We start from the raw sequence: 14,989 nt of genomic DNA on the forward strand, positions 1-14,989 counted from the left end.
TTTCCAGGCAAGAATACTTGATTGTGTAGCCTTTCCCTTCTTCACAGGATCTTCCTGACCTAGGGACTGAACCCACGTCTCCTCCACTGCAGGCAGATTCTTTACTGTCTGAGCCACCAGGGAAGCCCTGAAGGTAAAGGTGACTTATAACTGTGGAATAAGAATGTTTGCCAGTGCTTATCCTTAGGATTCAGAAGACTCACATACCTGTCCTAGAAATTCCACAGGGCAAGCATCTTCTGACCCACAGGAGGACTCATTTGCACAGCACCCGTGCACTGAAGGTGTTGAGAACAGAGACTCCTAATCCTGATGGCTGACATAGTCAATAAATAAATTCAAAAATTCCCTTATGGGGGGCTTCCCTGGTGGCCTGATGGTTAAGAACCCGCCGTACAATGCAGGGGACATGGGTTCAGTCACTGGTTGGGGAACTAGGATCCCACATGCCACAGGGCAACCAAGCCTAGGGACTGTAACTACTGAGTCCAAGGGCTCTGAAAGATCTCACATGACACGAGGAAGTGTCCACGTGCTGCAACTAAGATGCAGCACAGCCAAGTAAGTAAGTTAAAAAAAGAAAATTCCCTTATGCTTGTTAGCCAATATGTGTATGATCATTTGGACATGTCTTCTCTCATTGTAATCACTGGTATAAGCATGTGTTTCAGAATCCATAAAATGATGTATATTTTTAGTGGACCAGAAATGGGTTTTGTAATAATACTTCAGTATTTTTAAAAAATAGGAATTGTATATTTATTTCTCAACAGAAATAAATATAAATAAATAAATATAACTGGGTGTATAAATCCGTATAAGTCAGAAAGCATGTAAGTAAGTGATCAGACAACACAAGTTCAAATCCACTTCTGCCACTTACTAGATAGGTGACTTTGGGCAAGCTACTTAATCTTTTTATTCTATAATATAAGGAAAACTAAGTCTCAGTCTCTTGAATTTTTAAACTTTTAAACCCAATTTTTTTTCTTATACAAAATAGAACTAAGATATTTATTAAACAGGAGTATTATAAGAATCAATATGATAATAAACATAAAGGACCTGGAATTTAGTAAGCAGCTGTAATAAATATTAGCTGTTTAATTAGCTATACAGTGTGAGAGCTGGACATGCCAACTTGGACTCACTACCACCTGTGACAACTCCTAATATTTTTCTGGAAATTAGATTCTTTGAATCTTAAAGGCTTCCCCTAACCCTTCTTTCCTGGTTGTTATTGATGATATGAATACCCTTGGGGAGCTCAAAAGCCTTGAGCTTATAGAGTCATACATTCTTATTTCATGATAGCTTAAGTTCCCCGAGATCACTATTGTGGAAGAAGAGGCTAAGGATAAAAGACAATGGAAAAGAGAATTTTACATAAATTCACACTGTAGGTGTTCCATGGTGCCCTAAATGGAAAGGAAACTCTACTATATCATGACCTACTTCTTTTTCATATTCTTTTCCCTTATAGTTTACTACAAAATATTGAGGAGAGTTCTCTGTGCTGTACAGTAGGTCCTTGCTGGTTATCTATTTTATATATAGTAGAGTGTACATTGGAGAAGGCAATGGCCTTCTTGCCTGGAAGAAGGCCATTTCCCACTCTTGCCTGGAAAATCCCATGGACGGAGGAGCCTGGTGGGCTGCAGTCCATGGGGTCGTGAAGAGTCGGACACGACTGAGTGACTTCACTTTCATTTTTCACTTTCCACTTTCCTGCATTGGAGAAGGAAATGGCAACCCACTCCAATGTTCTTGCTTGGAGAATCCCAGGAACGGGGGAGCCTGGTGGGCTGCCGTCTATGGGGTCGCACAGAATCGCACACGACTGAAGCGACTTAGCAGCAGCAGCAGCAGACTGTACATACAAGTATATTTCTTATACAGATAATAAATACACATATTTGTCAAGCTACATTGAAGCCATTCTCCTGGTGGCTTCTGGGAATATAGAATTTTACTGGACAGGGACTACTTTTAAGTGGGGAACATGGGGAAGGACAGAGAAACAATAGCATAGGATAAAGGGACCTTGGAGCCAGGCAGCAGCCAGAACTTCCGCCTGCTGTGCCATTGTCACAGGACCACAGCTCCAAGGTTGTGCAACACCTTTAGTAAACACTTCCTGAACCAGAGACAAGAATGAACCCTGGGGTTTCAGTCTGTCTCACTTGAAAGGAGGAAGGGGCAGATCAGGAGGGCAGTCTGCTTGAGTGAGAAGAGTGGATACCAGGCTCCTGGGAGCACCTAGAATGTGGCAACAGCTTCTTCTGATGGCCACCTTACTCCTTGCTCCATGTCCAGGTAGGCGTTTAACTCCTTTACAGATTCTGTTAAATACCTGCTTGCTTTTCATCTTCTCCCAACAGTTTTTTTTTCACCAGCTTTACTAACCAGTTTGGCAGGCTTAATCTGTTGTTTTGGGGGGCTCTGACTGATATAAATAGTATAAAGGAGAAGCAAGGGGACTTTTTGATCACTATTTACACATCTAATCTGAGAATAGGGAAGTCAGAGGGGAGATTTCATTCACCAACATTTAACCAATGAATATGATCTTTGAGTTAAAGAATGGAAGGCCTCAAAATCAACCTTGTCATTTTTAGAGTAGTTAAGATGAGACAGATTTGACTGGTTATTACAGTGCAGGAGGCTTCAGAAAGTATCCGTTATTATTGTTGGGGCCAGTTTGACTCTTTTCATTTCGATCACATTTTTGTATTTGTTGTTCAGTTGCTCAGTCATGTCCCCGACTCTTTGTGACCACATGGACTGCAGCAGGTCAGGCTTTCCTGTCCTTCACCATCTCCCAGCATTTGCTCCAACTCATGTCCATTGAGTCAGTGATGGCATCCAATCATCTCATTCTCTGTCGCCCCTTCTCCTCTTGCCTTCTTACCCCTTTTTATATTTAGTCCTCTCATTATTGGTGATAATAAATACATTGAATTAGAAATAAATATGATGCATTAGAAATAAACATTTCATATTTATAAAGCACTGTGATATTACTTAATAAAACAATGCTGCCATTAAGCTTAAGTTGATCATTCACTTCCATTTTTCTGGTTAGATCAAACATTTGTTGATTGAAAAACAGGCACAAATAAAGCTTCATTCACAAATTTCATATTGTGCCTTTTTTTCAATCAACAATGATTTTAGTGCCTTTGTAGATATGGGAAAATGCAAGAAATTAGGCTTATAATATCTTCCCCTAAAAGTATCTAACTGTCTGAAGGTCGGTTCTGCTAGTTTCTCCCAGAGCCAAGTGTCTCATTTCTCATCTTTGCCCTGAACTCTTGTTTCAGGCTGTGTATTAAAGATCAGTTACTACAATGGCTAGTGACTTCATTCTTGTCGTGCTAGATGGCAAGCAACAATTTTTAGTTTAAGAATTAAAAAATAGGGACTTCCCTGGCAGTGCAGTGGCTAAGACTCTGCACTCTCAATGCAGGGGACCCTGGTCAGGGAACTGGATCCCACATGCTAAAAGTAAGAATTGGGGATGCTGCAAATTCTGAGTGCTGCAAATAGGACCTAGCACAGCCAAATAAATATATTTATAAATATATGTGCGTGCATGTTAAGTTGCTTCAGTCCATGAGATTCTCCAGGCAAAATAACTGGAATGAGTTGTCGTGCCCTCTTCCAGGGGGTCTTCCCGACCCAGGGGTCGAGCCCAAGTCTCTTACATATCTGGCATTGGCAGGCAGATTATTTACCACTAGAGCCACCTGGGAAGCCCTTGTATGTTAGATCGGATAACATACTTCCTTTGATTATTTCTAGCTCTAGAGCTTACTGAAGTCAGCACATTAGCTTCAGTGCCTGAGACTCCTTTCCTGAAAACGTTTTCTTGGGTTTTAGAATGTTTGTTGGGACCTAGAAATGAGACTAACTTATCAACAAGAAGGATGAAGTTAGGAAGGGAAAGGCTCTCCTACCCCTTGCACCCACTCAGTACTTGTTACTAAAAATTATTTTCCTTTTACCCTGGTTTCTGATTTCTTTTCTAGACCTGGAAAGGTTTTACATTATATCCTACAGTATAGAACAGTGCTAGGCAAGAAAAAAAAAAAAAAGGAAAGAAATTTTAAAAAGAAGGCATGTATGTATACATATAGCTGATTCACCTTGCTGTGAAGCAGAAGCTAACACATTATAAAGTAACTATACTCCAATAAAAATTAATTTAAAAATTGTGCTAGATATTTAAATTATTGACTTAAAATTCCTATTTTTTAAAAATCAAACTTACTAGACTCCTTCTTTTCCCACATTTTCTGAAAATACAATCACTAAAAACCCTCTGGGGCCCTTTGCTTGGTTGAAACATAAGAATTGTTTGTGTACTAGCCTTATCCAACAGCATAAAGATCAATCTGGATCCATGAACAGAATAGTTGACACTCGGTGCCACCCACATTATAGCCTTTTTGATGAAACTGGGCATCCCAACTGATTCTCTTCCCCTATCTTTGCATTCACAACAATTGCCCCAAGAGACACAATATTTTTAGAAGTTGTGTCTAAAAGTATGATATCTCTGAATGCTTGGTGGTGGGGGACCAAGGTTCTGAAGTGGCTTTTGTGAGGATGGGGAGGAGAGTCCTTACAGAAAGCTCCCCTGACCCCATCTTCCATCTGGGACAGAAAGCTCCCTCTCTTCTTACCTTCCAATGTGTATTTTCAAGAGTGTTTCTATGGTCACTGAAATATCCTGATATCATTCCCATATTAATTTCTTTTCCAGCCAAATGTAAGAAGTAAAACAATTTTCATTTTCCCATCTCCTTTTGCTTGTTTGTTCATTTGTTTGTTTCTCATCACCCAGAGAATAAACAAGAGCCACTCCCAGCATACTTTTGCCCAGTTCTTAAATATGTGAAGTTTAAAAAATGAAGTAAAATCAGGCCAACTGTTTGTATTGAGCTTTACAATCTCTCAAGAAAAATAACTTAAGAGATTTCCTTGTGGAAAGGGGGAAAAAATTTAAAGAATGTGGCAGGTGCTTGGGGGTGAAGAATTGAGGCCAAGGAGAAAGGTCTTTATTTCAGGAGAAAACCCAGGGAATACAGTACCTTTTGAAATCATTTTACTTCACATTAGCAATTTCTTATCACTTTCATCAGGTAACTAGAAGACCGAAAAGAATATCTGTAATTTAATCTTAATAACCAAAATTATAGACCTAATTAGGATGTGTTTTTTCCTTTAGTGTCTGTACATTTTTTATTACATAAAGTTTAAAATCATCAGATAGTTTGATGGGCTACAGAGAATTCCAGAACTTAAGTCAATGTCATTGCATAAACCCTAATTCAGGGCTTAACATCATGTGTTTAGTTTGGAAAGATACTTCTTTAAACAGTATCTTTGAAAAAAAAAAGAAAATATCAGTACTACATACAAAAGGGCTAAACTCCAAAATGCCCCATGCATGTTAAAAAATAAAGTAGACTTCCAGATTAATGTCTGTTTTATTAATCTTGTAAACAAGATTTAACTTTTCTATAGACAGAAAAGAAGTGCCAGTGGTAAAGAACCAACCTGCCAATGTAGGAGACAAGACAGGGCTTCGATCCCTGGGTTGGGAAGATCCCCTGGAGGAGGCTGTGGCAGTCCATTTCAATATTCTTGCTGGAGAATCCCATGGATAGAGGAGCCTGGCGGGCTACAGTCTATAGTGTGGAAAAGAGTCAGACATGACTGAAGTGACTTAGCACACACACAAGTAAAGACAGAGAGAGGGAGTGAAAGAGAGACAGAAACAGGAAGGAAGAAGGAAGGGAGGGAAAATTCTAGATTAAAAAAGGTAGAGAGATGTGAAAACTAAATAAAATACCTGAACCTCGACTGGACCCTGCAATGGAATGAATAAAATACCAAAAAGGATATTGCTGGGTCAATTGACAAAATTGAAATATAGATGATAAAGTGTTGGGTCAGTGTTAAGTTTTAAAAATTTGATTGTTTGGCTATGGTGGCATAAGAGAATATTCTTATACTTAGGAAATATTGAAGTTTGTAGGAATAAAGAATCATGGTGTATCTAATGTAACTGTTGCTGCTGCTGCTAAGTCGCTTCAGTCGTGTCCGACTCTGTGCGACCCCATAGACGGCAGCCCACCAGGCTCCCCCATCCCTGGGATTCTCCAGGCAAGAACACTGGAGTGGGTTGCCATTTCCTTTCTCCAATGCAGGAAAGTGAAAAGTGAAAGTGAAGTCACTCAGTCGTGTCTGACTCTTAGCGACCCGAAGACTGCAGTCTACCAGGCTCCTCCATCCATGGGATTTTCCAAGCAAGAGTACTGGAGTGGGGTGCCATCACCTTCTCCGAATGTAACTACTCATCCTCAAATGGTTAGAAAAAATTGTATGTATATGTATATATACACACACATGTATATAACATATGTATATATGTGAGAGACTGAGAATATGCAAAATTTTTAGTAAGAACAACCTCAAAATATTGGTGGCTTACAAGAATACTTTATTTCTCACTCATCAGCATGTTTTGAAAAGGGTGAATCTGTGAATCAGGTAAATCTGGGCAAAGGATGTTGTTTGAACTATTCCTATTCTTGCAAGTCTCATATACATTTGAATTTATTTCCAAATAAAAAGGGTTTAACAGTCCAAAAATAAAAGATTTAACTTTTCTAAAACTATTAAACAGTGTAAATAATGATCTAACCCAACCCCAAATAACAATTTTCTTTTTTGATCCAGTTCTGCTAGTTAGAACTAATCTAGTTTGTGAGTTCTGTGATAGAGAGAAAAGCAAGTGTTGAAATGAATTAATGGAAACATATTGTGTTTTGTCTCAGATTTGTGGAATTCCTGGATGGTAGTTAGATGTGATCATTCCACAGGCTTCAGAGTAATTAGCCTGATGTTCTTCAGCTGGGAGGAGACTGCAGTATCTCCATCACACTTAAGGACGAATGAGCCAAATAACATCTGGGTCCATTGCCTCTTCTTTCCTGCTGCATAATTAGTTATATCTCAAGTCTCATTCTTTCAGGGGCCTTCTTGGTTTCAGAAAAAGAAGGACCATTAAGGGAAATTCTATCTGTTTTCCTTAGAGATGTCCAGTGTTGTAAGAGCATTAAGAACTAGAAATCTGTTCACTTCAAACTGAAAAAAATACAAGAGGTTGCTGGAAGCTTTTGAAAAACTCTGGTAGTTTAGTTTATTCATTGGCCATCAAACAAAGAGTTGGAAAGACATTTCTCCACAGATTTACACATTTAGACTTCACATTAAAGAGTCAGTTGATGATTTCTGATTTCATGAAATGTTAGAATTTGGATTACGAACTGGGTGCATGGAGATCAATGTGGACATCAGAGAAAACTTGTGCTGGGTGGATTTGCCTGTTTCCACTCACCACCTCTGGTGGGGAGCATGTGAGTGTTATCACCCTCTGCTTTTATACAAAGAATTAGTTGAATAGTTATTTTTTTATGACCTGAGGGCAGCTTGGACTAATATTCCCCATCAGAATAATGTGTATTATGAATGAAAGCCATTTTTCATGCAGCATTTTTAGAAGAGTTACTCTGGTTGCAGCATTGGTGGAATATATGGCTTCATGAGCTCCACATTAATGGGACTAATTGTGTTGATTGGACACAATCACCAGACAGCACATGGGTGCCTTTGGTGTATTTATACACAGAGTAATGGGAAGCTGTAGGGAATTGTGTTGCTGCTGCTGCTAAGTCGCTTCAGTCGTGTCCGACTCTGTGTGACCCCATAGACGGCAGCCCACCAGGCTCCGCTGTCCCTGGGATTCTCCAGGCAAGAACACTGGAGTGGGTTGCCATTTCCTTCTCCAATGCAGGAAAGTGAGAAGTGAAAGTGAAGTCGCTCAGTCATGTCTGACTCTTAGTGACCCTATGGACTGCAGCCCACCAGGCTCCTCCATCCATGGGATTTTCCAGGCAAGAGTACTGGAGTGGGGTGCCATTGCCTTCTCCGAATTGTGTTGCTACCATCAGTTAATTTCTGGATAGAGTAATGTCTGTGATTTTTAATAAGCTGCCTAGATTTGTCATAGATTTTCTTCCAAGGAACAAACATATTAAAAAGCAGAGACATTACTTTGCTGACAAAGGTCCATATAGTAAAAGCTATGGTTTTTCCAGTAGTCATGTATGGATGTGAAAACTGGACCATAAAGAAGGATGAGTGCCAGAGAATTGATGCTTTTGAACTGTGGTGTTGGAGAAGACTCTCGAGAGTCCCTTGGACTGCAAGGAAATCAAACCTTCAAGGAGATCAATCCTAAAGAAATAAGTCCTGAATATTCATTGGAAGGACTGATGCTGAAGTGGTCAGTACTTTGGCCACCTGATGTGAAGAGCCAACTCATTAGAAATGACCCTGATGCTGGGGAAGATTAAAGGCAGGAGGAGAAGGGGACAACAGAGGGCAAGATGGTTGGATGGCATCACTGACTCAATGGATATGAACTTGAGCAAGCTCTGGGAGGTGAGGAAGAGCAAGGAAGCCTGGTGTTATGCAGTCCATGGGGTCACAAAAAGTTGGATACAACTTAGCGACTGAGGGACCACACAACAGCAACAATGACAATTTTCACTAGATGGAAAGAAAATGACTGATTTAATATTCCTCTAAGATTTTGAACTTCAGTTATGAACTTTTAAAACTAATGCTATTATTTTCCTTTACCAAAATTAACTAAATAAAAATAAAAGATGCCCAGACTGCTTGAACTGTCCTTAGAGATCATTTAATTTGACCACTTTTTCTGAACAATTAAAAAACCCAAACTAAATCCAAAGTTAAGGTAAGTGTTGATGTCATGGCTTTAAGTGTTTTGGGAATATTTTTAAGGGTAAATCTTGAGTTGGTGAAAGAAAAGCCATTTCATTACTTAAGCACTCCATTTTGAACCCAATGAACTCTTTGCCAATTTAATCATTTTTCCTATCCTTCAGAGTTAAATGCAAATGGCTCTAAGAATGGTCAGATGAATGAAAAACACCCTAAAATGATAAAACAAAATCAACATCACTAGGCAATTTTGGAAAATTTCTACTTTAGTTTCTGAAGAAACTTTGAAAAAATAAACACTTTTCTTCTCTGGAGCACCATTGGGATAGGTGTACACTCATGCAAGTTGATTAATGAAAAATACTGTTTTCTTTGCTATAAGATCAGCCACAGTCACATAAATTTGTATTATCATAGCATTTAGGTTTGCCTATTTTTATTTATTTATTTATTTTTATTATTATAATTTTTAAATTTCTGGCTGCCTTGGGTTTTTTTCCCAACACGTGTGGTCTTAGTTCCCTTGTCTCCTGCATTGGCAGGCTGATTCTTAACCACTGGATCACCAGGAAAGGCCCTAGGTTTACCTATTTTAATAAGCTAAGAATACCCTCTAGTCATTTAAAGCCTTCGAAGTCACAGTTAGGACCTAACTTCTGGGTTGGCCAGAAGTTTCAAACCAAGTTGTATACCTTGATTTCCCTGTACCTACATTCTGTGCTGAACCATGTGGGCAAATAAAAAAGAAAATAGAAAATTTTGTGTTAGCTTTGGGAAATCTGAATTTCTCTAAAAAAAAAAAGAAAGAAAGAAAACTTCTAGAAGCAACATTGATATGAGATCTCAAGATGCAGATAGAAAATTGAAGCTTTCCAATTCTCTTTCAACATAACTGCAGGCTCAAAAATTTTCCTTCCTGACCAGTGCTAGTGTTCTAATTGTCTGCTTCTCCAATTTCCTTTTTTTTTTTTTTGGTTTAAACAATAGAAGTTTATTTTCTCACAGTCTGGAGGCTGAAAGTCCAGGATCAGTTTCTACAGGTTCGGCATCTCTGGAGGTCTCTCCCCTTAACTTCCAGATGGCTGCCTTCCAACTGTGTCCTCATGGGCTCTCCTCCGTGTATCCACATGTGTGTGTCCTACTTCCTCTTCTTTCAAGGACAGCACTCGGGTTAGATTTGGATGCACTCTAATGGCCACACGTTAGCTTAATTGCCCATTTAAAGGTTCTATTTCTGAAACAGTAAGTTCTGCAGTACTGGAGACTAGGGCTTCAACATATGAATTCTGAGAGGATGCAACTCAAGCTGTAACAGCACCAAATTGTACTCCGTGAGGTCGTGATGTAGCATCCCTGCCAGCAATGCCTGGAGAACACCTTTCTTCACAGCCTCAGCAACCGAGTACATTGCCCAACGTTGGAATTGCTGACAAACACCGAGATATGCCCATCTCAGTGTAGCTGTCTCTGTAAATTTTTTGCTGAAGTATGACATGTATGAAGTAAACTACACAAATCTAAAGGCCCCATTAATTTCTCCAAAGTGAACATGCATGTATATTCCCTGCCCAAACCAAGATGGGAGATTGACCTTGTCCTGGAAGCCTGCCTCAAGCCCCCCTCAGTCACTTATTCCCTCCCAAGGTGACACTCATCTGACTTCTATCACCCCATTCTGTGAACCTCTTTTTTGAACGTGATATAAATAATATATTACTCTGCCTTTTTGGTATTTGTATGCAAAAACATGAAGGTTTGTCTGTACTGCAAAAGTGAGCCCAATCTATGGAGCTGGTACTGGAGACTTTTCCTACTGATTCAGTTTCTTTCCCTAGTGAAAAATATTGCTGTTGAAAAACCCAACAGAAATATACTTGAATCTGAAGTGACATCCATTCATTATTTAATTTTTATAACACTGTGTAGTTTCAGAGTGCTTCAATTTGATCATTCTGACACTGATTAGCTTTCTGGAGGATTAGTTTGATTCATTCTCTCCTGTCCTGGTTTTGTCTGTACTGTTGGCTTCATTCCTCTAGGGGATCCTAGAGGCAAAGAGAAGTGGGGACATTCCAAAGAAATATGTTCACCAAGCTGAGAAGCTCTGGTAAACTTTCAGTGGAAAAAATTTCTGAAGATATAGGTTAAAGATATGAGAGAAAGAGCGGGTTTCTGCTTTTGTTGGTTGTTTCTGAGGTTGGCACCTGTATAAGCTCTCTCATATAACTCAGTTAAAGCCCCTGCCTGTGGCATCATTCATGAGCAATGCCATCAGGAAGGCCATTACCTAGTAGCCTATGTTAGTTCTACTTAGCTGAATCTTCTCCAACTCTTTTTTTTTCTCAGTAAATTCTATAAAAGAGCTTCCAGGAGTACAAAACTATGAAGTGGTTTATCCCAAAAGACTTCATCCACGACATAAAAGAGAGGTCAAGGATCCAGGTCAACAGGTACAACTTTTTATTTAATAAAGAATTTTTAATATATATGCGCACACACATATATGGGCTTCCCTGGTGTTTCAGAGGTAAAGAATCCACCTGCCAATGCAGGAGACTCTGGTTCTAGCCCTGGGTTGGGAAGATCCCTGGAGGAGGAAATGGCACCCCACTCTAGTATTTTTGCCTGGCAAATTCCATGGACAGAAGAGCTTGGTGGGCTTTAGTCCATGGGGTTGCAAACAGTCAGATATGGATATACATACTTCCCTGGTTGCTCAGAGGGTAAAGCATCTACTTGCAATGCAGGATACCCAGGTTCAATCTCTGGGTCAGGAAGACCCCCTTTAGAAGGAAATGGCAACCCACTCCAGTTCTCTTGCCTGGAAAATCCCATGGACGCAGAAACCTGGTAGACTACAGTCCATGGGGTCACAAAGAGTCGGACACGACTGAATGACTTCACTTTCACGTTCATATATACATATAAATATATTTCATATATAAGTATACACATTTTTTGTAGATAGACATATACACATTTGTGTATGTTTTTGACCAATATTATTTTTATTAATCTTCATGATAACCCAACATCCTATTATTAGCTTTATTTTGATGCTAAAATTCTGACAGTTGAAACAAACTATCCAAGGTCACATAGAGAGCAAACTTTAATTACTTATGGCAATTAATAATTCATTCTGTTACTTTTAAAGAATTTTATACAGTATTTTTTATCTCCATCTATCATCATCTTTAGATATATGGTGATGGTGGTTTAGTCAGTAAGTCGTGTCCAACTCTTGCGACCCCATGGATCCCTGCCAGGCTCCACATACAAACAAAACTAAAATTGAACACTAAAATTGAAGTAAAAAAATAAAATATTGTGGGTGAATGCATGCATAGATGTGTAGCAAATTAGGATTAATTACTGTAATTAAACACAAAATTTACCCTGCTTTTTTCAAAAGAAGTGGTTATTAAAGTTCGTAGAATTCTTACCACTTGACAAAACACACATTCTCAGTCAAAAGACGGAGGCTGAAACATGATGATTCACTCCACAGCAACTTTCTAATTACCTACACCTGCAATTCTTTTGCTGAGAGCCAGGAAAATACAAATATATGAGATGGAAATAACTTTTACATCTACCTACTGTAAGATGAAACTCACTGGAAGACTTCCTTGGTGGCTCAGACGGTAAAGCGTCTGTCTACAATGCGGGAGAGCCAGGTTCGATCCCTGGGTCGGGAAGATCCCCTGGAGAAGGAAATGGCAATCCACTCCAGTACTATTGCCTGGAAAATCCCATGGACAGAGGAGCCTAGTAGGCTACAGTCCATGGGGTCGCAAAGAGTCGGACACGACTGAGCAACTTCACTCACTCACTCACTCACTCTCTGTAAGATGAAACTCACTGGAAGTTCATATTCCCCAACTGGACAAAGTTCCTCACAGGTTATTCTTTCTGACACAAACACATGTATAACAACTAAAGTCAGAGAAGACTCTCTTTCCCAAAATAATAGTCTCTCAACAAAATGTTTCTGCTAAATTTATATAGGACCCATATGTATCGGCTTCTGTGTCAATATTACTTTCTTCAAAAGCTCTCTGGCAGTATCTTAAAAATGCCAGCTACCTTTCTTACTGAGTATTTTGAGGTGGAAACCAAGTTCTTGGAAATGATCTTGGTGTTTCTGTATTGAAACTTTTGGTCTTCCTTGTGCAAATAATTAATTAGCAATTACTTGAAACATTGAGAATTTCTAATGCCTGACCTAGGGGACCTACATAGATCTCAATCTGAATTGATCACTTCTCAAGGCAATCTGCCTGCAGTGCAGGAGACACAGGAGATGTGGGCTTAATCCCCGTGTCAAAAAAATCCCCTGGAGGAGGAGATGGCAACCCAATTACAGTATTCTTGCCAGGAAAGTATCACAGATAGAGGGGCCTCATGGGCTACGGTCTGTGGCTTTGCAAAGAGTCAGATCAACTGAGCTCACTTAAGGCAAGATAGAGGACTCTTGTACTTATACAACTGTGCCCCCTGCTGGACCAGAGCAGTAAGGCACAAGCATTACCTGTCAGGTGTGCCAAGAACATGGCCCCATCTCTCTGACTTCATCACACTTGTCCAAGTCACTTAAGATTTGAGCTGGAATGAAGTAATCCTTTGAAAACTTTTCTGGAGGAGGCACTAATAGCCAAGGTAGAATTTGAAAGATTTTATTCATGATTGTATTCTTGATTGTATGTTACATACATGGCATAAAGAGGCGTGAATAAGCTTTTGTGGGATAAGTGAGCAAATAAAAAAGTAAACAAATAGATGAATGAATGAGTATAAGTGGAATACATTTCCTATATACCTGCATAGATGCATATTCAGCAAATACTTAGTCAAGGTCCCTGATGTTGAAACTTACATTCTAAAGTTGATCACTATTCTTCCTAGAATTCTGCCTTCAGATCACACACTTCCTTAGAGGCCAAAACCATCTTGCTGTCAGCCTATGACACAAAGTAGAATATCTGGCACCACAATGTGTGCCGTGCTTAGTCACTCAGTCGTGTCTGACTCTTTGTGACCCCATGGCCTTTAGCCTGCCAAGCTCTTCTGTCCATGGGGATTCTTCAGGTAAGGGTACTGGAGTGGGTTGCCATGCCCTCCCGCAGGGGATCTTCCCTACTGGGATTGAACTCAGGTCTCCCGTATTGCAGGTGGATTCTTTACAAACTGAGCCACACGGGGAAGCCCAGCACCACAGTGCCTCCCTATAGTGCAAACAGTTTCAGACCTTACCTTGGTCCAACAGGGTTTCTAGAGCTTAGATTACCCTATGTTATGATCACAGTTGTGCCATTAGAATTAAGAAACTCCCTGGACTTCTGCGGTTTCCTTGGTGTGATCGCTTGCCATTATCTGGTTCTGCTTCCATCCCAGAAGCATCCAGAACTATGACCTTCCCAATCCACCCAGTAGTCCTTACCCATGGTGTTTCCTAGAGGGAAATTTTATTTATATATCCCTGTGCCCAGCTAATCTTACTCAGTGGGCTCCAAGTCATTTCTTTCTAGTAGAATCTCTCCAAATCAAGGTGCCAATTTCCTCTCCCAACCCCTAATTCAAAGCCTAGATAGATGAGAAATAAGACTCACTTCTTACTAGCAGGCATTGTCCTTCACCATGAACTTCTACTTGAGAAGTGCAGCTGTAAGGTTACCCAGTCCTCACTCTACAGTGCCCAGTCACTCAGTCATGTCTGACTTTTTGCGACCCCGTGGTTGGTAGCCCATCAGGCTCCTCTGTCCGTGGGATTTTCCAGGCAAGAAAATGGAGTGGGTGCCATATCCTTCTCTAGGGGATCTTCCTGACCCTTGTCTACTGTGTCTTCTGCATTGGCAGGTGATTCTTTACCACTGAACCACCAGGGAAGCCCTCTTTCGCATAGTCTCTGGTTTTCTTCTTTGCTGTTTCCTTTCATCCATACCCTTTATGCTAATATCAGCTAAAACTTCCATTCCACAATTATCTTTTCTGAAATAACCTCCAACTAATATTGGGTTAGCCAAAAAGTTCTTTTGGGTTTATATCAGAAAAACCCAAACAAACATTTTGGTCAACCCAATATTTTAGCTCACTATCCACCACAAACCTTCATGACAGAAAATAGATATTAGGAAGGCTCTTCTGTATGGAAGGTCAAATCTAG

At 39.9% G+C, this 14,989-nt stretch overlaps 1 protein-coding gene across 5 annotated transcripts in view; it reads left to right on the forward strand.

The window, feature by feature from the left end:
- Positions 1-2,071: 2,071 nt before the first annotated feature.
- Positions 2,072-14,989, forward strand: part of ADAMDEC1 (ADAM-like, decysin 1) — a 125,337-nt gene continuing 112,419 nt past the window's right edge. For 2 of the 5 annotated variants that reach the window (XM_010808060.4, XM_005210279.5), the window contains exons 1-2: positions 2,161-2,316; positions 11,170-11,273. In XM_010808060.4, the coding sequence (XP_010806362.2) occupies positions 2,265-2,316; positions 11,170-11,273 (156 nt within the window). In that variant the 5' untranslated portion in view covers positions 2,161-2,264. Of the gene's footprint in view, positions 2,317-11,169; positions 11,274-14,989 lie in introns of all 5 variants that reach the window. The other 3 variants (XR_001500869.3, XM_010808061.4, XM_005210280.5) reach the window with 3 other exon arrangements.

Source organism: Bos taurus, chromosome 8, assembly GCF_002263795.3.
Source record: "Bos taurus isolate L1 Dominette 01449 registration number 42190680 breed Hereford chromosome 8, ARS-UCD2.0, whole genome shotgun sequence".
NCBI classification, from domain to species: Eukaryota; Metazoa; Chordata; class Mammalia; order Artiodactyla; family Bovidae; genus Bos; species Bos taurus.